General features: G+C 45.2%; 1 protein-coding gene across 2 annotated transcripts; it reads left to right on the plus strand.

The window, feature by feature from the left end:
* Nucleotides 1-506: 506 nt before the first annotated feature.
* LOC110503808 (serine/threonine-protein kinase DCLK1) lies at nt 507-22,951 on the plus strand. 2 transcript variants are annotated; one of them, XM_036961704.2, is made up of 16 exons: nt 507-988; nt 1,593-1,955; nt 2,784-3,130; nt 11,834-11,933; nt 12,066-12,164; nt 12,337-12,431; nt 15,327-15,414; nt 16,038-16,216; nt 16,603-16,722; nt 16,971-17,117; nt 17,533-17,666; nt 17,753-17,830; nt 18,471-18,567; nt 18,650-18,730; nt 18,881-18,994; nt 19,456-22,951. In XM_036961704.2, exons 2-16 carry the CDS (start codon nt 1,595-1,597, stop codon nt 19,705-19,707), a joined length of 2,292 nt encoding a protein of 763 aa, XP_036817599.2. In that variant the 5' UTR covers nt 507-988; nt 1,593-1,594; the 3' UTR covers nt 19,708-22,951. The 2 variants fall into 2 exon arrangements, with proteins under 2 accessions (XP_036817599.2, XP_036817600.2); XM_036961705.2 differs by having other exon boundaries at nt 18,477-18,567; nt 19,456-22,524.
* The last annotated feature ends 2,807 nt before the right edge of the window (nt 22,952-25,758 follow it).

The following is a 25,758-nucleotide window of genomic DNA, read 5'->3' on the forward strand; positions in this document are numbered from 1 at the left end:
AGTTAGACAACATTACAGCTCACTGTCTCCCTATACCATTACCCCTGAGTTAGACAACCAATTAGGTCACAACTGTATTTTCCATCTGTCTGCCAAATCATCAATACGGGTACTGTACATAACCTGAGGGTGTTGTTAATGATCTGACAATCAGCTCTGTTCTCTCTCTCTCTCTCTCTCTCTCTCTCTCCCTCTCTCGCTCTCTCTGTGTGTGTACAGCTTTATCATTATTAGATTGTTAGACAGGTTTGGGTTTGGTTGCCCTGTGTTTGTGCATGCAGTATGGTACACAAATTCAGACACTGCTGGACATCCTCCTCAGCACCAGCATACAGATGCCCATGTCTGCTTACCAAATGGAACCAATTCCCTACTGCACTACTTTTGTACAGACCTTTACGCCCTGGTCAAAAGTAGTGCACTATATAGTGAATAGGCTGCCATTACATTTGGGACACCCTCTTGGAATACTCCACTGATTATGGGTGGAGGGGGTCTATAACTCTAACCTACCCTGCATTGTCAAGAGAAAAGGGATTTTGCCACATAAACCTGTATCTATCTATCTGCGTTATCAACAAGAATGTTGCTGAAAATCCTCGTGTCTGTCAGTGCAGTTAGTGCACTGAGGGGCTAGCAGTGTAATGACCGCCTGCACCACGCCCCTTGTTTCAGCGCATCTAGAGGGGAGGAGAGAAGATGAGAGAGGAGGGAGCATTCGCGAGGTGAGATGCTTGGTGCTTCCCTCGGAAGGCCTGCATGTCAATGAGGGACGGCCATCTGGAAATCACTGCTTAAGACACAGAAACCAGCTGCAGCTCTTGCAGCGTACACTTGCTCAATCACAGGGCAACAAAGGGACGGATGCCTTTTCTATCGCTCAGGCCATTATACTACACATATCAGCACTGACACAGTCTATTGGAGAGCTGCTATATGCAATTGCTAAAAAATTGACGCGGTTGACTGCATCAGACTTCAATTAAAGGTAAGCAATTCTTTGCCCAAAGCATATTTTAAGATGCCATAATGTGTTCTTCCGTGTCATTTAACAATAGCTTGAGTTATATTGTCAGAAATGAATATGATCAAAACAAACATTACATTTGATTAGAATCACATTGCCAATTGGGTGGGGGACGAAACTAGAGAGCATGACATGTGCGAGCGTGCTATAGCCTACAATCAGATTTGATGTCCCTCAGAAATAGCTAATTTTCAGTATGTGACAAACTGCCCACAAACAGCAAAATTCTATCTGGCTAGCCAACGTGGCTGTCACGCTGTCACCGGGGAGTTCATTCTGACTACTGCCACCGCTATAGCCTACCTGTCAGACTAGCTAGCTGGTAGCTAACAGAACCGCACCTGCGGCGCTGTCCATTCAGCACCACTGAATGTCGGCCCCGTCCTCAAGAGTTCATGCAGAAATCCAATTGACTCTACTCTCCCCAGTAGGCCTATATGGCATTCAACTAAAACTAAAGAATGGCTTGTTTATTCTGCAAATGAAAATATGCTTGAGGTTTAAATTGTCTCGTCCATAATGTTCCCCTCCCTGATTTGGCTCTTTCTGTGTAACACCACTACAGTAATGGAGCTGGAGCACTTTGACGAGCGGGAGAAAGCCCAGAGAAACACCCGCAGAGGCTCCAGGAACAACGGGCTGCCGAGCCCCACTCACAGTGCCCACTGTAGTCTGTACAGGACCCGGACACTGCAGTCCCTGGCCTCGGAGAAGAAGGCCAAGAAGGTCCGCTTTTACCGCAACGGAGACCGCTACTTCAAAGGGATAGTCTACGCTATTTCCCAGGACAGGTTTCGGTCTATAGACGCCCTGTTAGCCGATCTGACCCGCTCCCTGTCAGATAATGTGAACTTGCCCCAGGGGGTCCGGACCATCTACTCTATTGACGGGACCAAGAAGATATTGGGCATGGAGCAGCTGGAGGAAGGTAAGCTAACCCTTAACCATACCCTAAGGGATGGGATGGGACAGTATTGAGGAGCTAACCCTTAGGGGTGGGATGAGACAGTATTGAGGAGCTAACCCTAATGGGTGGGATAGGACAGTATTGAGGAGCTAACTCTAAGAGGTGGGATGAGACAGTATTGAGGAGCTAACCCTAAGGGGTGGGATGAGACAGTATTGAGGAGCTAACCCTAAGGGATGGGATGGGACAGTATTGAGGAGCTAACCCTTAGGGGTGGGATGAGACAGTATTGAGGAGCTAACCCTAAGGGGTGGGATGAGACAGTATTGAGGAGCTAACCCATAGGGATGGGATGAGACAGTATTGAGGAGCTAACCCATAGGGATGGGATGAGACAGTATTAAAGAGCTAACCCTAAGGGATGGGATGAGACAGTATTGAGGAGCTAACCCTTAGGGGTGGGATGAGACAGTATTGAGGAGCTAAGGCATAGGGATGGGATGAGACAGTATTGAGGAGCTAACCCTTAGGGGTGGGATGAGACAGTATTGAGGAGCTAACCCTAAGGGGTGGGATGAGACACTATTGAGGAGCTAACCCTAAGGGGTGGGACAGTAGAAGTCTAAGATCAAAATAAGTTGTGAATTTGTCCGGGTTTCACCACTGTACAGTGAGTAACTTGCTCCAGTAGGCCTATATAGTAGGCAGATAGGCAAGTATATTTCCAGTAGGTCTGTAAACTCTATAATTGAAATCTCATAGCTGTTTCATTCCGTGGTGAATGCAGTGACGTGAGTCTATGGTTGCTGTGACCACGTAGGCTTATCTCTGTGTGTTGCCTACCTGCAGGAGAGAGCTATGTGTGTGGCTCCATAGAGCCATACAGGAAGCTGGACTACACTAAGAATGTCAACCCCAACTGGTCAGTTGGGGTGAAGACAGCTGCCTCGGCACGTGGCCCCCCCTCCCTGGGCAGTGCCAAGGCTGGGGCCCCGGAGACCAGGGAGAGTAAGGACTTCATCCGGCCCAAACTGGTCACCATCATCCGGAGCGGGGTGAAGCCTCGAAAGGCTGTCCGCATCCTCCTCAACAAAAAGACGGCCCACTCCTTCGAACAGGTCCTCTCTGACATCACAGATGCCATCAAGATGGACTCTGGGGTCGTCAAGAGACTGTACACCGTGGATGGGAAGCTGGTAGGTTATGAATTACTGTTTTATTAGCGAGGTTAATGCCTGGTTCTCATGCTTAGCTTTCCCCACAGACTCAGAGGGATAGGCTATAAGGCAATTAGCAGAGTTAGTAGGTTTCTGGGACTCAGTCTGTTGTGTTTGACATCCTTTATTAACCAAGTCAGTAGGAGTTTCAGGAGCACAGTTTCACTGAGACATTTTCACACATTGACCAATGGATGATCTTTAAATCTTTTTGAAATATAGCCTTTATGACCAGATGACTATATGGTATAAATCCCGTGAACACAGCCCTTTAACACACAGAGTCCTGAACTCAGGATTACTAATCAAATGTCAAATCAAATGTATTTATAAAGCCCTTCTTACATCAGCTGATATCTCAAAGTGCTGTACAGAAACCCAGCCTAAAACCCCAAACAGCAAGAAATGCAGGTGTAGAAGCACGGTGGCTAGGAAAAACTCCCTAGAAAAGCCAAACACATAGGAAGAAACCTAGAGAGGAACCAGGCTATGAGGGCTGGCCAGTCCTCTTCTGGCTGTGCCGGGTGGAGATTATAACAGAACATGGCCAAGATGTTCAAATGTTCATAAATTACCAGCATGGTCAAATAATAGTAATCACAGTGGTTGTCGAGGGTGCAACAGGTCAGCACAGCCAGGTGGAATGGGGACAGCAAGGAGTCATCATGCCAGGTAGTCCTGAGGCATGATCCTAGGGCTCAGGTCCTCCGAGAGAGAGAAAGAAAGAAAGAAAGAAAGAGAGAAAGAGAGAATTAGAGAGAGCATACTTAAATTCACACAGGACACCGGATAAGACGGAAGAAATACTCCAGATAGAACAGACTAACCCTAGCCCCGACACATAAACTACTGCAGCATAAATACTGGAGGCTGAGACAGGAGGGGTCAGGAGACGCTGTGGCCCCATCCAATGATATCCCCGGACAGGGCCAAACAGGCAGGATATAACCCCACCCACTTTGCCAAAGCACAGCCCACACACCACTAGAGGGATATCTTCAACCACCAACTTACCATCCTGAGACAAGGCCGAGTAAAGCTCACAAAGATCTCCGCCACGGCACAGCCCAAGGGGGGGCGCCAACCCAGATAGGAAGACCATGTCAGTGACTCAACCCACTAAAGTGATGCACCCCTCCTAGGGACGGCATGGAAGAGCACCAGTAGGCCAGTGACTCAGCCCCTAGAGAGAGTAAATAGGAGAAGTGAATGAGAAAGATGCAAGCAGAGTTGGGAAACATGTTGTGTAGTTGTGATATGCCTATTAGTAGTCAGTCTCTCCTCTCTTATATAGGTTCTATCAAAGAGAACGCAGATGTAGTTTTCCTTTTTTCTCTCCTGGATGGTTTCTATGGTGATCTGGTTGCCTGGGCTGGTTGCTATGGAACAGCCTATGCGGCAGAGTGGTGCAGTGGGAATGTTGTGTGTGTGGCTCAGTGTTGCAGAACAGTATGTCAGTGCTATTGAAGAAGGCTAGAGAATGGTGCAGGGTACTCGTATGGCCCAGACAGGACCGGAGATAGTAGCTGTATATTCTATCATCAATATCATGCAGATGAAATGCATTCAGGGATTCATCTGTAATGTCTGCGGTTCACCCTGTTCATCCGGTTCAGTTTAACTTCACTGTCTCATTAAATAATTATGATAGAATTAGAATGTATTGACAAGAGTTTTCCAGTCACACACTTCCAGGTCAATATCATTGTTTCTTCAGTTGTTGGTTTATGAGGCCAATATGCTCTCTGTGCTCCTAAGTGAAACTAATAGATTTTAGGGTTGGGCTATAGAGTACAGTTCTATACAGTGGGTATCAGGGTTGGGCTATAGAGTACAGTTCTATACAGTAGGTATCAGGGTTGGGCTATAGAGTACAGTTTTATACAGTGGGTATCAGGGTTGGGCTATAGAGTACAGTTCTATACAGTGGGTATCAGGGTTGGGCTATAGAGTAGAGTTCTATACAGTGGGTATCAGGGTTGGGCTATAGAGTACAGTTCTATACAGTGGGTATCAGGGTTGGGCTATAGAGTACAGTTCTATACAGTGGGTATCAGGGTTGGGCTATAGAGTACAGTTCTATACAGTGGGTATCAGGGTTGGGCTATAGAGTACAGTTCTATACAGTGGGTATCAGGGTTGGGCTATAGAGTACAGTTCTATACAGTAGGTATCAGGGTTGGGCTATAGAGTACAGTTTTATACAGTGGGTATCAGGGTTGGGCTATAGAGTACAGTTCTATACAGTGGGTATCAGGGTTGGGCTATAGAGTACAGTTCTATACAGTGGGTATCAGGGTTGGGCTATAGAGTACAGTTCTATACAGTAGGTATCAGGGTTGGGCTATAGAGTACAGTTCTATACAGTGGGTATCAGGGTTGGGCTATAGAGTACAGTTCTATACAGTGGGTATCAGGGTTGGGCTATAGAGTACAGTTCTATACAGTGGGTATCAGGGTTGGGCTATAGAGTACAGTTCTATACAGTGGGTATCAGGGTTGGGCTATAGAGTACAGTTTTATACAGTGGGTATCAGGGTTGGGCTATAGAGTACAGTTCTATACAGTAGGTATCAGGGTTGGGCTATAGAGTACAGTTCTATACAGTGGGTATCAGGGTTGGGCTATAGAGTACAGTTCTATACAGTAGGTATCAGGGTTGGGCTATAGAGTACAGTTTTATACAGTGGGTATCAGGGTTGGGCTATAGAGTACAGTTCTATACAGTGGGTATCAGGGTTGGGCTATAGAGTACAGTTCTATACAGTGGGTATCAGGGTTGGGCTATAGAGTACAGTTTTATACAGTGGGTATCAGGGTTGGGCTATAGAGTACAGTTTTATACAGTGGGTATCAGGGTTGGGCTATAGAGTAAGTTCTATACAGTGGGTATCAGGGTTGGGCTATAGAGTACAGTTCTATACAGTGGGTATCAGGGTTGGGCTATAGAGTACAGTTTTATACAGTGGGTATCAGGGTTGATCTACTATACTATACAGTGCTTGGCAACTCTGTCTGGCTGTTGTTTCACTGTTAGGTGTGTGTGTGTGTGCCTGTTGACCTTGATTGGGCCTCTCATTGGTGATTGTGAAATCAATCCACACACACACACACACCGGTGTGATGTGGTAGAGATGTCACTGCTGCCTGAGGTTTATTGCCTGTCGATGTTTGGCTTCAGCAGCTCTCGTCTTCTAACATGGATGGACAGATCAGATGATGCTGTTGTGTTATTGCTGTTATGACTGTGTTAATGCTGTTATGACTGTGTTGTTGCTGTTATGACTGTGTTATTGCTGTTATGACTGTGTTATTGCTGTTATGACTGTGTTGTTGCTGTTATGACTGTGTTGTTGCTGTTATGACTGTGTTGTTGCTGTTATGACTGTGTTGTTGCTGTTATGACTGTGTTGTTGCTGATATGACTGTGTTATTGCTGTTATGACTGTGTTATTGCTGTTATGACTGTGTTGTTGCTGTTATGACTGTGTTGTTGCTGTTATGACTGTGTTGTTGCTGTTATGACTGTGTTGTTGCTGTTATGACTGTGTTATTGCTGTTATGACTGTGTTGTTGCTGTTATGACTGTGTTGTTGCTGTCTTATTACTGCACAGTAAAGCAATTCCTTTTACTGGGAAAGGGACTCTGTCGTTGTTTAGACAGTGCCAGACAAGGATCGTGATTCAATCTGATCGCGACTGTCGACAATGTGCGATTTAAAAGCAATTCTAATTGAGCCGGTCTACATTTACTACGAATGCAATATCTGCAAACGTGGTGACATTGCCTTTAAAAACCTAATTGTTGACAGCGTTTTACAGATTGAATCCTGAATGTTTTCTGAACATCAGCTGTGAAGTTGACCTGTTGACGTGATCTGTCTGGGGTGAAAATACAGGCTGAGAATACTGGACTAATGTAAGCTGAGTGATGAATTGAGCGTTGCTTCATGTAGTGTTGCTAAGTGTCTGACTCCACAGTAACTGTGGGTTAGGGAGCTTCTACAGTACAGTAATGGAGCTATATTGTGCTGACTTGCAGCTCGGAAGCCAGTCATAATTTATCTCCTCCACTGCAGCTGCAGGCTTGTGTCCTAAATGACACCCTATTCCCTAAATAGTGCACTACTTTTAATTTGGGAACAGGGTGCCATTTGCGATGCTGTTGTAGTAATATAGCAGCCTGCTGGAACTCTGCTCTTCATAAACACCCAGTGAAATTTATATACTGGTTATTGGCTCATTTCAGATATCCAGACACATAGTGGTATGATTACTTAGTCTGTTTGATTAGTGTTACAGTACATTAATATTCTGTTACTGATTGCTCCTGTAATCATATTCAACCTGACTATTTGTACCTGTTATTGATATGAATACATTCCCCATCTTGACATACTTTAAATCATTTAAAAGTGCCTTACTTAAGGGCACAACAGATTTTTCACCTAGGCGGCTCCGGGACCTTAACCAGCGACCTTTTGGTTACTAGCCCAACACTCTTAACTGCTAGGCTACCTCCTGCCCTACAGCCTGTCAGTAGCTTGTCTTAGAACAAGTCTGTCTCTGAAACAGCCTGTCTCTATAAAAGCCTGTCTCTGAGTGGGAGGCATTTCATTCCATTGGGAATGTTGTAAGTATGAGTCAGTATTTTTCATGTACATCCATTAGGACTGCATGCTTTACTTTAGGCCTATATGACTGTCTGGGGGAGGGAGGAGAATGCAGGGAGGGTGAAGATGGGGAGGGGGAGGGTGAAGACGGGGGGGGGGAGAGGAGGTGGGGGTCAGGGAGCGAGGAGGAGGGATATGGGTGAGGGGTGAGGAGGTGGGAGAAGTGGGGAGGGGGGTGAGAGGAGAGGGCGAGGTGGGGAAGTTGAGGACGGAGAGGAGGTGGGGAGGAGGGGGTATTTTTTATATATATATTTTTTTTATTAGGATCCCCATTAGCTGTTTCGAAAGCAGCAGATACTCTTCCTGGGTTCCACACAAAACATGAAACATGACATATTACAGAACATTAATAGACAAGAACAGAACTACATCAATTTTAAAAGGCACACGTAGCCTACATATCAAGACATACACAAAAACTGTCTAGGTCATATAGGGGAAAGGCGATGTGCCGTGAGGTGTTGCTTTATCTGTTTTTTGAAACCATGATAATTTGAGCAATATGAGATGTAATGGAGTTCCATGCAATAATGGCTCTACATAATACTGTACGCTTTCTGGATTTTTTTCTGGATTTGGGGACTGTGAAAAGACCCCTAGTGGCATGTCTGGTGGGGTAAGTGTGTGTGTCAGAGCTGTGTGTAAGTTGATTATGCAAACATTTTTACATTTTCAGCGCATTGTTTCTTATAAAAAGAAGAAGTGATGAAGTCAGTCTCTCCTCAACTCTTAGCCAAGAGAGACTGGCATTCATAGTATTTATATCAGCCCTCTGATTACAATGAAGAGCAAGATGTGTCGCTCTGTTCTGGGCCATCTGCAGCTTAACTAGGTCTTTCTTTGCAGCACTCGACCACACAACTGAACAATAATCAAGATAAGACAAAACTAGAGCTTGCAGGACTTGCTTAGTGGAGTGTGGTGTCAAAAACGCAGAGCATTTATTTATTACAGACAGACCTCTCCCCATCTTTACAACCATTGAATCTATATGTTTTGACCATGGAAGTTTACAATCTAAGGTAACACCAAATAATTTAGTCTCCTCAACTTGTTTAACAGTCACACCATTCATTACTAGATTCAGCTGAATCTAGAACTTAGGGAATGATTTGTACCAAATACAATGCTCTTCGTTTTAGAGATGGTCAAAACCAGTTTATTACTGGCCACTCATTCCAAAACAGACTGCAACTCTTTGTCAAGGGTTTCAGTGACTTAATTAGCTGTGGTTGTTGATGCACATATGGTTGAATCATCAGCATGCATGCTTTGTTTAATGCCAGTGGCAGGTCATTGGTAAAAATATTAAATAGTAGAGGACCTAGGAGCTGCCCTGTGGTACACCACACTTTACACGTTTGACATTAGAGAAGATTCCATTAAAGAAAAGTCTCTGAGTTCTATTAGATAGATAGCTCTGAATCCACAATGTGGCAGAGGTTGAAAAGCACTAACACATACATTTTCTCAACAACGGGTTATGGTCAATAATGTCCAAGGCTGCACTGAAATCTAACAGTACAAGCTGCCACAATCTTATTATCAGTTTCTTTCAGCCAATCATCGGTGGAGTACATGTTGAACACCCGTCAATATAAGTCTGTTGTTCATTTGGTTACAGAGAAATGGCATTGTATTTTTTTTAAATCCATTATATTACCAGGTAAGTTTACTGAGAACACATTTCCAGCAACAACCAGGAGAATAGTTACAGGGGAGAGGAGGGGGGTGAATGAGCCAATCATAAACTGGGGATTATTAGGTGGCCGTGATGGTTTGAGGGGCAGATTTGGAATTTAGCCAGGACACCAGGGTTAACACCCCTACTCTTACAATAAGTGCCATGTGATCTTTAACAACCTCAGAGAATCAGGACACCCATTTAATATCCCATCCGAAAGACATTCCTGGGGAATTGGGATATTTTTTTTCTCCAGAGAAAAGAGTGCCTCCTACTGGCCCTCCAACACCAATTCCAGCAGCATCTGGTCTCCCATCCAGGGACTGACCAGGACCAACCCTGCTTAGCTTCATAAGCAAGCCAGCAGTGGTATGCTGCTGGCTATTTGGTCAAACACAATTTTTTCCAACAGTTTGCTAAGAGCTGGCAGCCGGCGGATAGGTCTGCTGTTAGAACCAGTAAAGGCCGCTTTACCACTCTTGGGTAGCGGAATGACTTTGTCTCCCCTCCAGGCCTGAGGACAAATACTTTCCTCTAATCTCAGGTTAAAAATATGACAGATAGGAGTGGCTATAGAGTCAGCTACCATCCTCAGTATCTCTCCATCTAAGTTGTCAATGCCAGGAGGTTTGTCATTATTGATCGATAACAATCATTTCCCCACACTAACTTTACAAAATTCAAACTTACAATGCTTATTCATTTTTAAAATTTGTTTTAATGTATGAGTACGATGGCTCACTGTTCATTGTTGGCATTTCCTGCCTAAGTCTGTCCACTTTGCTAATGAAATAATCATTCAAATATTTGTCAACATCAAATGGTTTTCTGACGAATAAGCCATCTGATTAGATGAAACATGGAGTTGAATTTGTTTTTCTGCCCATAATTTCATTTAAAGTACTCCATTCTTTATATCATTGATCTTGGCTTCATATTACAGTTTTATCTTCTATTTGTTGAGTTTAGTCACAGCATTTTTCAGTTTGCCGTAAGTCAGCTAGTCAGATATGCAGCCAGACTTATTAGCCACTCCTTTTTCCCCATCTCTTTCAACCATACAGTTTTTCAATTCCTCCTCAATCCATGGAGTCTTAACAGTTCTAACAGTTAGGGGGCAGGGCGAGTAGGGAGAGTGGAGGGATACGGAGGAGGGGGTGAGGAGGTGGGAGAAGCGTGGAGTGAGTAGGGGGAGGGATAAAGGGAAAGGGAAGAAGAGAGGATGGGGAGGCAGGGAAGGGGGAGAGACGAGGGGGATACAGGGAAGGGGGAGGGATACAGGGAAGGGGGAGGGATACAGGGAAGGAAGAGAGGAGTGGGTTACAGGGAAGGGGGGAGAGAGGAGTGGGAGGGATATGGGGAGGGAGGACAAAGACTTTCTTCTAGGCTCAGATTAAACGGGGAGGGGGAGGAAGTACAGTTCAGAGAGAGATAGACCCAGTCTGTTAGTCTCTGTACCAGCAACATTTTTCTGCCTCATGATGCCATCTATTTTGAGAAATGCACCAGTCCCTCCTGCAGCAAAACACCCCCACAACATGATGCTGCCACCCCCTGTGCTTCACAGTTGGGATGGTGTTCTTCGGCTTGCAAGCCTCTCCCTTTTTCCTCCAAACATAACGATGGTCATTATGGCCAAACAGTTCTATTTTTTTTTCATCAGACCAGAGGACATTTCTTCAAAAAGTAGGATCTTTGCCCCCATGTGCAGTTGCAAACTGTAGTTTTGGCTTTTTTATGGCGGTTTTAGAGGAGTGGCTTCTTCCTCGCTGAGCGGCCTTTCAGGTTATGTCGATATAGGACTCGTTTTACTGTGGATATAGATACTTTTGTACCTGTTTCCTCCAGCATCTTCACAAGGTCCTTTGCTGTTGTTCTGGGATTAATTAGCACTTTTCGCACCAAAGTACGTTCATCTCTAGGAGACAGAACGCATCTCCTTCCTGAGCGGTATGACGGCTGCGTGGTCCCATGGTGTTTACACTTGCGTACAATTGCGTACTATTGTACCACAAACAACTAGTCTTCACATTACTTTATTATCTTTATTATTGATATGACACAGACCGGTAGCCTGGGTGCCAGACCTGTTTGTGCTGTCATTCCAATCCTTGCCACTCCTTGTCATAGGTCAAACACCATCAGAAGTGTGGCATATGGCAAGGAGTGGCAATGATTCGAATGATAGCACAAACAGGTCTGGTACCCAGGCTACCTGTCTGTGTCATATCAATAATAAATATAATAAAGTCATGTGAAGACTAGTTTGTTTGTGGTATCCTTGTTCCAGGTGACTGACACTGCCTATCTGTCGGTCTGTTCCAGGTGACATGCCTTCAGGACTTCTTTGGTGACGATGACATCTTTATGGCCTGTGGTCCAGAGAAGTTTCGCTACCAAGATGACTTCCTCTTAGATGAGAGTGGTGAGATAATTATGATAACAGTACCATAACATTTCAATTAGAATGTCACGGGAGTAATTAGTGTGTGTGTGTGTGTGTGTATAGGTGTGTGTGTGTGTGTGGTATATCTGACTGTGTGTCCTCTCCCTCCAGAGTGTAGGGTGGTGAAGTCGACGTCATACGGTCGGATCTCCTCTCTGCTGGGACGCTACTCACCCAGAGGAGGAGGCTCACGCCGAAGCTCAGGTTCAGGTATGGCCCTGTGAGTGTGTGTGTTTTTGTGCGTGCGTGCGTGGGTGCATAAGTCACCTGCAGAATCAACATCTGTAGTTTTTCAGCAATGTGTGTTTGCCCTTCTTATCAGCAACCAACTGAATGAGCAGTGTCTTTCACTGACCTCTAACCTCTTGTGTCTGTACTGTAGCCAATGGGACGGCAGGCAGTCAGCTGTCGACTCCTCGCTCAGGGAAGTCCCCCAGCCCCTCTCCCACCAGTCCTGCTAGTCTCCAACGACGCAGGGTAGGACCACCCAATGCTTTACTAATATAATCACAACGCTTTATTAACATAAGTCTATATTCAATCGGATCAAGCGTTAACCGGTTATAGCTGCCACCCACATAGCTAATGTTCTGGGCGGTATTGGAGGTGTAACTGCATTGGAGCTGCTCTTGATCATTGCCACAAAGTCACACCCGTCCCACTCCCATTAGAAGCTCAGAACGAGAAAGTGTAGGCTATAGCCTACAGAAATAATGACGCTGAAACTGAAAATCATTAAACATAATAATGAGGATTTCTATCAGCCTAATCAAGGTGTAGATTACGTCCCACATTCCAGTGTTTGAACTTGTAAACAAGGCTGCATGGGATTTCTCTTAATGTGACTCCATGCAGCCAAGGGCAATGTCGGCTTTAGTTTTCAATTCCGGGAGTCGCTTGTAGATTTGACAGCTCTAACGCAGTTCCACCTCCGACACCGCCAACACCACCGATATGCGGATGTCGGCTAAAAAGGAACTGATTGAACAGAGCCCATAGTATCTTACAGACTGTCTTTAGATAGTCCCCTAGTTATAGTCCCCTATATATAGTCCCCTATAGAGTCCCAAATATATAGTCCCCTATAGATAGTCCCATATATATAATCCCCTACAGAGTCCCCTATATATAGTCCCCTATAGACAGTCTCCTATATATAGTCCCCTATATATAGTCCCATGTAGATAGTCCCCTATAGACAGTCTCCTATATATAGTCCCCTATATATAGTCCCATGTAGATAGTCCCCTATAGATAGTCCCATATATATAGTCCCCTATAGAGTCCCATATATATATAGTCCCCTATAGATAGTCCCCTATAGATAGTCCCATATATATAATCCCCTACAGAGAGTCCCCTATATATAGTCCCCTATAGACAGTCCCCTATATATAGTCCCCTATATATAGTCCCCTATATATAGTCCCATGTAGATAGTCCCCTATAGATAGTTCCATATATATAATCCCCTATAGAGAGTCCCCTATATATTGTCCCATATACAGTTGAAGTTGGAAGTTTACATACACCTTAGCCAAATGCATTTAAACTCAGTTTTCACAATTCCTGACATTTAATCCTAGTAAAAATTCCCTGTCTTAGGTCAGTTTGGATCACCAATTTATTTTAAGAATGTGAAATGTCAGAATAATAGTAGAGAGTATGATTTATTTCAGCTTTTATTTCTTTCATCACATTCCCAGTGGGTCAGAAGTTTACATACACTCAATTAGTATTTGGTAGCTTCGCCTTTAAATTGTTTAACTTGGGACAAATGTTTTGAGTATCCTTCCACAAGCATAAGTTGGGTGAATTTTTGCCCATGCCTCCTGACAGAGCTGGTATAACTGAGTCAGGTTTGTAGGCCTCCTTGCTCACACACACTTTTTCAGTTCTGCCCACAAATTTTCTATAGGATTGAGGTCAGGGCTTTGTGATGGCCACTCCAATACCTTGACTTTGTTGTCCTTAAACCATTTTCCCACAACTTTGGAAGTATGCTTGGGGTCATTGTCCATTTGGAAGACCCATTTGCGACCAAGCTTTATCTTCCTGACTGATGTCTTGAGATGTTGCTTCAATATATCCACAACATTTTCCCCTCTCATGATGCCATCTATTTTGTGAAGTGCACCAGTCCCTCCTGCAGCAAAACACCCCCACAACATGATGCTGCCACCCCCTGTGCTTCACGGTTGGGATGGTGTTCTTTGGCTTGCAAGCCTCCCCATTTTTCCTCCAAACATAACGATGGACATTATGGCCAAACAGTTCTATTTGTTTCATCAGACCAGAGGACATTTCTCCAAAAAGTAGGATCTTTGTCCCCATGTGCAGTTGTAAACCGTAGTCTGTCTTTTTTTATGCCGTTTTTGGAGCAGTGGCTTCTTCATTGCTGAGCGGCTTTTCAGGTTATCTCGATATAGGACTGGTTTTACTGTGGATATAGATACTTTTGTACCTGTTTCCTCCAACATCTTCACAAGGTCCTTTGCTGTTGTTCTGGGATTAATTAACACTTTTCGCACCAAAGTACGTTCATCTCTAGGAGACAGAACGCATCTCCTTCCTGAGCGGTATGACGACTGCATGGTCCCATAGTGTTTATACTTGCGTACTATTGTTTGGAAATTGCTCCCAAGGCTGAACCAGACTTGTGGAGTTCTACAATTGTTTTTCTGAGGTCTTAGCTGATTTCTTTTGATTTTCCTATGATGTCAAGCGAAGAGGCACTGAGTTTGAAGGTAGGCCTTGAAATACATCCACAGGTACAACTCCAATTGACTCAAATTATGTAAATTAGCCATTCTAAAGCCATGACATAATTTTCTGTAATTTTCCAAGCTGTTTAAAGGCACAGTCAACTTAGTGTATGTAAACTTCTGACCCACTGGAATTGTAATACAGTGAATTATAAGTGAAATACTCTGTCTGTAAACAATTTTTGGAGAAATGACTTGTGTCATGCACAAAGTAGATGTCCTAACCGACTTGCCCAAACTATAGTTTGTTAACAAGATATTTGTGGAGTGGTTGAAAAACGAGTTTTAATGACTCCAACCTAAGTGTATGTAAACATCCCTTATAGAGAGCCCCCTATATGTAGTCCCATATATATAGTCCTCTATAGATAGTCCCATATAGATAGTCCCCTATAGATAGTCCCCTATAGATAGTCCCCTGTAGATAGTCCCTTATAGAGAGTCCCCTATATATAATACTCCATTGATAGTCCCGTTTTGAAATTCCCCTATAGATAGTCCCCTATAGATAGTCCCCTATAGATAGTCCCCCAGAGATAGTCTATAGATGCCCTAACTGTCAACATCCATGTGTTCAAAAAGCATTTATGATCTCTCCCTCTCTCAGGGGTCCCAACACAGTGGCTCGTCCCTGTCTCTAGCCTCCACCAAGGTGTGTAGCTCCATGGATGAGGGAGACGGAGCAGGAAGTGAAGGTAGGAGAGAGGAGAGAGGACATACTGCATACATGTTAAAGGGCAGCCTTCCCATTGAGCATGCTCCAGAAGGCATTGGCAGTCTTCCCATTGAGCATGCTCCAGAAGGCATTGGCAGTCTTCCCATTGAGCATGCTCCAGAAGGCATTGGCAGTCTTCCCATTGAGCATGCGCTAGAAGGCATTGGCAGTCTTCCCATTGAGCATGCGCTAGAAGGCATTGGCAGTCTTCCCATTGAGCATGCGCTAGAAGGCATTGGTAGTGTCCCAAATTGCATCCTATTCCCTTTATAGTGCACTGCTTTTGACCAGTGCAGAAAAAAGTCAGTAAACAAAGTAAGTAAAAGTAGTGCACTGTATAGACGATATGGTGCCTATGGGACAGAGACTTAGTCCTAGATTCAATCCATAACGCAGAAGATCAGCACTATAGCGCAACTGACATTTAAAGGCAATGCTCCCACGCTCACGGAAACTGCATTTACGGTAGACGCTGCATTTGTCGGCTATAGCACTGATCTTCCTCGATACAGATTTCATTTAGCCATTATTAGTCTGGGGACTGTGGAGAGGAGAGTGCAGTAGCAAACATGGCCGAACTCTCCTGTTTGCCTGGTTTGATAGCGGAGCTGAACCTGCTGAGTGATGAATGTCCCTCCATCCCTCCGTCCATCGCTGAGAGGTACAAGGTGGGGAGGACTTTAGGTGACGGTACCTTTGCTGTGGTTAAAGAATGTGTGGAGAGATGTACCGGCAGAGAATACGCCCTGAAGATCATCAACAAAGGCAAATGTAGGGGAAAGGTGAGAACTACTCCAATATCAGCCCGGTTATAACGAAAGCTACAGAGTAGTAAGGAATCACAGAGCTCTCTTTTTGTGGGTGTATCTTCGGAACACATGACATTCGCTAATGCCTATCAAGCAGGATGTCAAAGTGAGCTAGTGAGACCCTACCTCTTCCGAATGGTTGTCAATTTGCATAAACATGGGACTTGCTCAGCTCATAGTAGCAGACCGTTAAGTCGCTGAATATTTCCTTGTGTATCCTCCCCCCAATGAAAATGACTGCATGGTCTCCAGTAGTTTGATAGTAGTAGTATTGTTATATTATTATTACCTGTACTACAGTACTATTAAGAATACTATTAATAACTGTAACCTGACCATTCCTTGTTGTTATTCCCCAGGAACACATGATCCAGAACGAGGTGTCCATCCTCCGTCGTGTCAAACACCCCAACATCGTTCTGCTGATCGAGGAAATGGACACCTACAGCGAGCTTTACCTAGTCATGGAGCTGGTCAAGGTGAGTTTGAGGAGAGCGAGAAGAACAGTAGATTTTGGAGACAGGTTTAGTGAGGGATACAGAGAGGAAAGGGCACAGACAGTGGGCTGAGTGGTTCTGAGCTTAGACCCTGGCAAGCTGCTCAAGATGAGCTGTACCTGGTCATGCGTTTCAAAGATTACACCCTGTTAAGGATAGAGTCAAGCAGGTCAGTTCTGTTCATTACAACTCTGCGTGTTGTGAGGTGTAATGTGTGTATCGGTCCACAGGGGGGTGACCTGTTTGATGCCATCACTTCCTCTAGTAAATACACAGAGAGAGATGCTAGTGGGATGCTGTATAACCTGGCCAGTGCCATCAAGTACCTGCACAGCCTCAACATCGTGCACAGAGACATCAAACCTGAGAACCTGCTGGTGAGTGAGTGAGTGAGTGTGTGTGTGTGTGTGTGTGTGTGTGTGTGTGTGTGTGTGTGTGTGTGTGTGTGTGTGTGTGTGTGTGTGTGTGTGTGTGTGTGTGTGTGTGTGTGTGTGTGTGTGTGTGTGTGTGTGTGTGTGTGTGTGTGTGTGTGTGTGTGTGTGTGTGTGTGTGTGTGTGTGTACACATTATGATTTTGTGTGGTTGTTCATTTATGTTTATATCTAGCCGGGATTCAATGCAAGGTGTGTTGAAGTGCGGCACACCATACAATGCACCTTTTAAACGCCTGACGTTCAGGGAGATTGCATTCAGGGGAAATGCTGTGCATGTCGACTCAACCATAGATGACCTTTAAAAGTCTGTAACGCGCCCTCCATTGAATCCCGGCCTATGCTTCACTGTATGTCCCAGGTGTATGAGCATCAGGATGGTAGTAAGTCTCTGAAGTTGGGAGACTTTGGCTTGGCTAGCCTGGTGGATGGACTCCTCTACCTGGTCTGTGGCACCCCCACCTATGTAGCACCTGAGATCATCGCTGAGACAGGGTACGTCTATATGTGACAGGTGTGTGTTGTCCTCTGACAGGTGTGTGTATTGTCATCTAACAGGTGTGTGTGTTGTCCTCTGACAGGTACGGGCTGAAGGTTGATATCTGGGCAGCTGGAGTAATCACATACATCCTGCTGTGTGGCTTCCCTCCCTTCAGTGGGTCAGTACTGCTCTATGATACCTAGCTAGACAATACCATTATAACCCTTCAGTGGGTCAGTACTGCTCTATGATACCTAGCTAGACAATACCATTATAACCCTTCAGTGGGTCAGTACTGCTCTATGATACCTAGCTAGACAATACCATTATAACCCTTCAGTGGGTCAGTACTGCTCTATGATACCTAGCTAGACAATACCATTATAACCCTTCAGTGGGTCAGTACTGCTCTATGATACCTAGCTAGACAATACCATTATAACCCTTCAGTGGGTCAGTACTGCTCTATGATACCTAGCTAGACAATACCATTATAACCCTTCAGTGGGTCAGTACTGCTCTATAATACCTAGCTAGACAATACCATTATAACCCTTCAGTGGGTCAGTACTGCTCTATGTCTGATTTGTCATAGGCTGGGATTCAATCCCAGACATGCTCTAACTCAGCGCACTAGACAACCGACAATAAGCTGTTTCAAGGCATTTACCCATATGTTTGCAGAGATCGCATTCATAGTAAAAGCTTCTGATGTCGGCTGAAGTTTTAGTGTGCTGCTCATAGTATTTCAGTATACCCAGATAGAAAATCACATTATAATACTGATGATAATTACTTACTTTCATGTGTTTGTCCAGGAACAGTGAGGACCAGGAGATTTTGTTGGACCAGATTCTAACGGGACAACTAGACTTCCCTTCCCCGTCCTGGGACAACGTGTCTGTCACTGCTAAGGTTGGTCTATGGTTCTATCCCTGCACTTATTGACAAATGTTTGTACAAAATAAATACAAATAAGCAAGTTTATTTATTGTAGGAGCTGATTACTGGGATGCTGCAGGTGAAGGTGGAACAGAGATACGCAGCTCTGCAGGTTCTGGATCACCCCTGGGTCAATGTGAGTACCTAAAACATACCTCATAGAACATACATATGGTAGGTTCTACTGTGTGTATGTGTGTCTGCGTGTGTGTGTCTGCGTGTCTGCGTGCGTGCCTGTGTGTGTGTTCCTTGACCAGCTCTATCAGAGGTTCTGTCTGTGTTCCAGGATGATGGGCGATTAGTGAACGACCAGCAGCTCTCTGTGGCTGGGAAGATTAAGAAACACTTCAACACTGGTCCTAAAGCCTGCAACACCACTGCTGGAGTGTCTGTTATCACAGTAGGGACACACACACCATCACACCACACCACACTGTTATTATCACAGTAAGGATCCCCCTTAGTCATTCTTAGTCAAGGCTGTGTAGGTGTTTAGGACTGTTCAGAATGTGTACAGCCCAAAACATTAGGTTCTTCACATGTAACCCTAACATCTAATGCATGTCCTCCTCTCTCTCTCTCTCTGCCTCTTTCTCCCCTTCTCCCCCTCTCTCTGCCTCTATCCCTCCTCTCTCGCTCCTGTCTCTGATTCTCTCTATTTGCCCTTCACTCCCCCTGTCTCTCTGCCTCTCTCTCTTTGTCCTCTTTATCCCCCCTTCTCTCTCCCCGTCTCTCTGCCTCTCTCCCTCCTCTCTCTCTTCCTCTCTCTCTGATTCTCTCTATTTGCCCTTCTATCCCCGTCTCTCTGCCTCTCTCTCTTTGTCCTCTTTCTCCCTCCTCTCTCTCCCCTCTCCCTCTCAGACCACCCCTCTTGATAAGGAGCGGCAGAATTTCAGACTAAGACACCAGCAGGATGTGAGGTTGAAGCCCCGCCCCTGCCCCCAACCAACCGGCTTCCCCACCAGTGCCAGCCAAAGCTCTGCCCACAGCTCCAATAACCCTGCCCTCTCTCCCGCTGACTTTACCTCAGAGTCAGAAGATTACTCCCCCAGCCCCTCCCCCACCTCTCCTAGCTCCGCTGACACCGTCCGCTCCCCCACCTCCCCCTTCTAGACCCTGAAGGAAGAGAGAGGGGAGAGGAGGATGGAGGGAGAACGAGGAAGGATAGGGGGCACGTATCCCTGTACTAACACTAGCCCATGTCCCTGTATTCACGACGACACTCTGTCAAGATGCCTGCCAATTACTTAAACATTGATTTTCCATTCCGGCTACAGTGTCAGTTTACCCTAAGATACACTGGGGTCAGAGCCATGCATAGGGGTCAGTTAGGGTGGGGTTAGGGTTAAAGGGTAGAGGTTAGGGTCAAGGTTAAAGGTGTATTCTGGATGGGTTCTGCTCTGGCCCTGAGAGGTTACTAAGGCTGAGAATCTGTATCCGCTTATCTTTTTAAGACACCACACAGACATACAAGAGTTAAGCCTTATTTCAGCAAATACTGAATAATGATCCACTGAGGTCCCCTGGTGTTGGGAAGTGAGTACTGCAGGCCAACCAACCTGCTAACAGGACAGTTTAAACTGCAACACAACTAACCTACAGATCAAAATCTTCCATTTGACTTGACGGGACCTCATACGCCCTAAATAGGGCATCTTAAGTATTTATGTGATTAAACATACATTTTGAAAATAATAACGATAATAATAATGACGTTGGGTCCTTGAAAAGTGCCACATAAACAAAATACCGTGTATTATTATTCATTTTGACAATGTATGCATCAAGTCAGGTATCTATGTGTGTGAAGTTATATTGCACCCAATTCATTACAACGTGTACAGTTCATTGTGTAGAAAAACACTTCCAAGTGGAAAGATCTCAGCTTCCGAGTGTTCAATAAGACTATGATGTATGATGTACCGTGAAGATATAATCTACGTGTGTCTGGAAGGACATGTGGCTACGGTCATGTCCAGTCCACTTTTATTTATCCAACTGTCTAGTGTTCAGCTATTCTCCAGTTCTTGGTGCTGTTGTAGACATAATATACTACACACTTTACAGAGGACCAGAGAGGGGCGCTGGAAGCTATCCAGGCATTCTGCGATACCATATCTATTGGTTGATTGATTGTGTTTTTGTCCATGACTGTTATGCCAGTGTGCCAGTTCATGTACAGTCCTCATGTAATGGACTATGAAAAAGGTTGTGTATTTGGTAGAGTATTAACAGCCATTTTCATGGCTTTTTATTATTGTACAAAATTGGCCTTGTTTCAGTTAATATGTTAATATGTTGATAGTGAAATAATTACCTATTTAAAGTACGATTATTGGCCTGAACACAATGGACCAAGTGCAATTAGGTTCTGGATCTCTTACCAACATTAGACAGCACAGACTTTTTCAAGCTATTGTTAACTATAAACAATCCATACATTGTGAATATATGTCAGAACAGAGGTGCTATGGCAGCGTCTTTCAGTGCTGCCTGAGTTTTCAGCTTGCTGTGTGTGAGCCAGGGGTTGGAACCGGTTCAGTGAACAGAACTGAAAACCGGAAAATCATGCAGTTCAAAACAAGATGCCCAGCACTTCAAGCCTCCTCCTCCACCCTCTCTTCCCACCCACAACATTCTAGTCACATCTCACTCCCTACAATTGTCTGTCCAATGCATGTAAACAACTACAGCTTGCTCGCTCCGTAGCAAGCTACTATATCCGCACTGATTGGTAAAGTAATTTAATGTTGAGTTCAATGTTTTTTTTTTAACTATGATTGCAGAGGTTTAAAAAGGAACAGAAAGGAACAATATAAACTGCTACTAGTTTGGGGGTTCAATCCGGTTCAGAACTTTATTTTGCTGGTCAGATCAATGGAACTGAACAAAAAAAATGGTTTTGTTAAAAACGATGCGATTGGAAAATACTTTTGCTTCCAACCCCTGGTGTAAGCACAGTGAGTTGGCAGGTCTAGAGAGAAGCACAGTGAGTTGGCAGGTCTAGAGAGAGAAGCACAGTGAGTTGGCAGGTCTAGAGAGAGAAGCACAGTGAGTTGGCAGGTCTAGAGAGAGAAGCACAGTGAGTTGGCAGGTTTAGAGAGAGAAGCACAGTGAGTTGGCAGGTCTAGAGAGAGAAGCACAGTGAGTTGGCAGGTCTAGAGAGAGAAGCACAGTGAGTTGGCAGGTCTAGAGAGAGAGAGAGAAGCATAGTGAGTTGGCAGGTCTAGAGAGAGAGAGAAGCACAGTGAGTTGGCAGGTATAGAGAGAGAAGCATAGCGAGTTGACAGGTCTAGAAAGAGATGCACAGTGAGTTGGCAGGTCTAGAGAGAGAGAGAAGCACAGTGAGTTGGCAGGTCTAGAGAGAGAGAGAAGCATAGTGAGTTGACAGGTCTAGAAAGAGAAGCACAGTGAGTTGGCAGGTCTAGAAAGGGAAGCACAGTTAGCTGGCAGGTCAAGAAAGAGAAGAACAGTGAGTTGGCAGGTCTAGAAAGAGAAGCATAGTGAGTTGGCAGGTCTAGAGAGAGAGAGAGAAGCATAGTGAGTTGGCAGGTCTAGAGAGAGAGAGAAGCACAGTGAGTTGGCAGGTCTAAAGAGAGAGAGAAGCATAGCGAGTTGACAGGTCTAGAAAGAGATGCACAGTGAGTTGGAAGGTCTAGAGAGAGAGAGAAGCACAGTGAGTTGGCAGGTCTAGAAAGGGAAACGCAGTGAGTTGGCAGGTCTAGAAAGAGAAAGAAGCATAGTGAGTTGGCAGGTTTAGAAAGAGAGAGAAGCACAGTGAGTTGGCAGGTCTAGAGAGAGAGAGAAGCACAGTGAGTTGGCAGGTCTGGAGAGAGAGAGAAGCATAGTGAGTTGGCAGGTCTAGAAAGAGAAGCACAGTGAGTTGGCAGGTCTAGAAAGAGAAGCACAGTTAGCTGGCAGGTCAAGAAAGAGAAGAACAGTGAGTTGGCAGGTCTAGAAAGAGAAGCACAGTTACCTGGCAGGTCAAGAAAGAGAAGCACAGTGAGTTGGCAGGTCTAGAAAGAGAAGCATAGTGAGTTGGCAGGTCTAGAGAGAGAGAGAGAGAGAGAGAGAGAGAGAGAAGCATAGTGAGTTGGCAGGTCTAGAGAGAAGCACAGTGAGTTGGCAGGTCTAGAGAGAGAAGCACAGTGAGTTGGCAGGTCTAGAGAGAGAAGCACAGTGAGTTGGCAGGTCTAGAGAGAGAAGCACAGTGAGTTGGCAGGTTTAGAGAGAGAAGCACAGTGAGTTGGCAGGTCTAGAGAGAGAAGCACAGTGAGTTGGCAGGTCTAGAGAGAGAAGCACAGTGAGTTGGCAGGTCTAGAGAGAGAGAGAGAAGCATAGTGAGTTGGCAGGTCTAGAGAGAGAGAGAAGCACAGTGAGTTGGCAGGTATAGAGAGAGAAGCATAGCGAGTTGACAGGTCTAGAAAGAGATGCACAGTGAGTTGGCAGGTCTAGAGAGAGAGAGAAGCACAGTGAGTTGGCAGGTCTAGAGAGAGAGAGAAGCATAGTGAGTTGACAGGTCTAGAAAGAGAAGCACAGTGAGTTGGCAGGTCTAGAAAGGGAAGCACAGTTAGCTGGCAGGTCAAGAAAGAGAAGAACAGTGAGTTGGCAGGTCTAGAAAGAGAAGCATAGTGAGTTGGCAGGTCTAGAGAGAGAGAGAGAAGCATAGTGAGTTGGCAGGTCTAGAGAGAGAGAGAAGCACAGTGAGTTGGCAGGTCTAGAGAGAGAGAGAAGCATAGCGAGTTGACAGGTCTAGAAAGAGATGCACAGTGAGTTGGAAGGTCTAGAGAGAGAGAGAAGCACAGTGAGTTGGCAGGTCTAGAAAGGGAAACGCAGTGAGTTGGCAGGTCTAGAAAGAGAAAGAAGCATAGTGAGTTGGCAGGTTTAGAAAGAGAGAGAAGCACAGTGAGTTGGCAGGTCTAGAGAGAGAGAGAAGCACAGTGAGTTGGCAGGTCTGGAGAGAGAGAGAAGCATAGTGAGTTGGCAGGTCTAGAAAGAGAAGCACAGTGAGTTGGCAGGTCTAGAAAGAGAAGCACAGTTAGCTGGCAGGTCAAGAAAGAGAAGAACAGTGAGTTGGCAGGTCTAGAAAGAGAAGCACAGTTACCTGGCAGGTCAAGAAAGAGAAGCACAGTGAGTTGGCAGGTCTAGAAAGAGAAGCATAGTGAGTTGGCAGGTCTAGAGAGAGAGAGAGAGAGAGAGAGAGAGAGAGAAGCATAGTGAGTTGGCAGGTCTAGAGAGAGAGAGAGAAGCACAGTGAGTTGACAGGTCTAGAAAGAGAAGCACAGTGAGTTGGCAGGTCTAGAAAGGGAAACGCAGTGAGTGGGCAGGTCTAGAAAGAGAGAGAAGCATAGTGAGTTGGCAGGTTTAGAGAGAGAGAGAAGCACAGTGAGTTGGCAGGTCTAGAGAGAGAGAGAAGCACAGTGAGTTGTCAGGTCTAGAGAAGCACAGTGAGTTGGCAGATCTAGAAAGGGAAACGCAGTGAGTTGGCAGGTCTAGAAAGAGAGAGAAGCATAGTGAGTTGGCAGGTTTAGAGAGAGAGAGAAGCACAGTGAGTTGGCAGGTCTAGAGAGAGAGAGAGAAGCACAGTGAGTTGGCAGGTCTAGAGAGAAGCACAGTGAGTTGGCAGGTCTAGAAAGAGAAGCACAGTGAGTTGGCAGGTCTAGAAAGAGAAGCACAGTGAGTTGGCAGGTCTAGAGAGAGAAGCACAGTGAGTTGGCAGGTCTAGAGAGAGAGAGAAGCACAGTGAGTTGGCAGGTCTAGAGAGAGAGAGAAGCACAGTGAGTTGGCAGGTCTAGAAAGAGAAGCACAGTGAGTTGGCAGGTATAGAGAGAGAAGCACAGTGAGTTGGCAGGTCTAGAGAGAGAGAGAAGCACAGTGAGTTGGCCGGTCTAGAGAGAGAGAGAAGCACAGTGAGTTGGCAGGTCTAGAGAGAGAGAGAAGCACAGTGAATTGGCAGGTCTAGAGAGAGAGAGAGAAGCACAGTGAGTTGGCAGGTCTAGAAAGAGAAGCACAGTGAGTTGGCAGGTCTAGAAAGGGAAACTCAGTGAGTTGGCAGGTCTAGAAAGAGAGATAAGCATAGTGAGTTGGCAGGTTTAGAGAGAGAGAGAAGCACAGTGAGTTGGCAGGTCTAGAGAGAGAGAGAGAAGCACAGTGAGTTGGCAGGTCTAGAGAGAAGCACAGTGAGTTGGCAGGTCTAGAAAGAGAAGCACAGTGAGTTGGCAGGTCTAGAAAGAGAAGCACAGTGAGTTGGCAGGTCTAGAGAGAGAAGCACAGTGAGTTGGCAGGTCTAGAGAGAGAGAGAAGCTCAGTGAGTTGGCAGGTCTAGAGAAAGAGAGAAGCACAGTGAGTTGGCAGGTCTAGAGAAAGAGAGAAGCACAGTGAGTTGGCAGGTCTAGAGAGAGAGAGAAGCACAGTGAGTTGGCAGGTCTAGAGAAAGAGAGAAGCACAGTGAGTTGGCAGGTCTAGAGAGAGAGAGAAGCACAGTGAGTTGGCAGGTCTAGAGAGAGAGAGAAGCTCAGTGAGTTGGCAGGTCTAGAGAGAGAGAGAAGCACAGTGAGTTGGCTAACTATGTTAGTACCGAGTTTTAATCATAGAAACAGAGGAAGTGAAGTTTATCTATCTGCTGAATGTAATTGTCCAAATTTCTGTTGTGAGAGAATGAAAAAGTACAGATTGAAATTATGTTGCTATGCAAAATATGTATTGATACCCAATGATATGTAAGAATTAGTGACTACATGTGAAGCCAATTTGATCGGGATTCATCACCAGTAGCACATATTTTTTCCTGATGATGGTAGTGAATGGTCATTGTTCCTGTATAGCAACCCTTTAACAGTGGTCATCACCAAGCCAAACCTGTGAATAAACCACTTCCTCAATCTGAGAGCCTGGTCATTGTACTGCGTCGTTCCAGTGGGACTACAATCGGACAATCTGGGATTTACAAACAGCAGCCACAGCCGCAGCAATAACAACATCCAGCCAGTAGATGGCAGTATAGGACAATCTGTACCAGATCTAGAAGGTAGTACTAAAACAACAAACACATGCATGTTGAGTTTCCACTATTGAGATACCTTTTAAGTGCATGGGGTTATATTTGATTTGTTTGTTGTTTAAGATATGAGTAATATACATATAGATATTCTATTGGGGCGGCAG

Source organism: Oncorhynchus mykiss, chromosome 24 (genome assembly GCF_057628025.1).
Source record: "Oncorhynchus mykiss isolate SJ-2025 chromosome 24, ASM5762802v1, whole genome shotgun sequence".
In the NCBI taxonomy this organism is placed as follows: Eukaryota; Metazoa; Chordata; class Actinopteri; order Salmoniformes; family Salmonidae; genus Oncorhynchus; species Oncorhynchus mykiss.

Coding starts and splice junctions, on each gene's coding strand:
- LOC110503808 (XM_036961704.2), top strand. CDS start 1,595: ATGGAGCTGGAGCACTTTGACGAGCGGGAGAAAGCCCAGAGAAACACC. Junction 15,415..16,037: donor AGACGGAGCAGGAAGTGAAG/GTAGGAGAGAGG, acceptor CTGGTTTGATAG/CGGAGCTGAACCTGCTGAGT. Junction 18,995..19,455: donor CTGGAGTGTCTGTTATCACA/GTAGGGACACAC, acceptor TCTCCCTCTCAG/ACCACCCCTCTTGATAAGGA.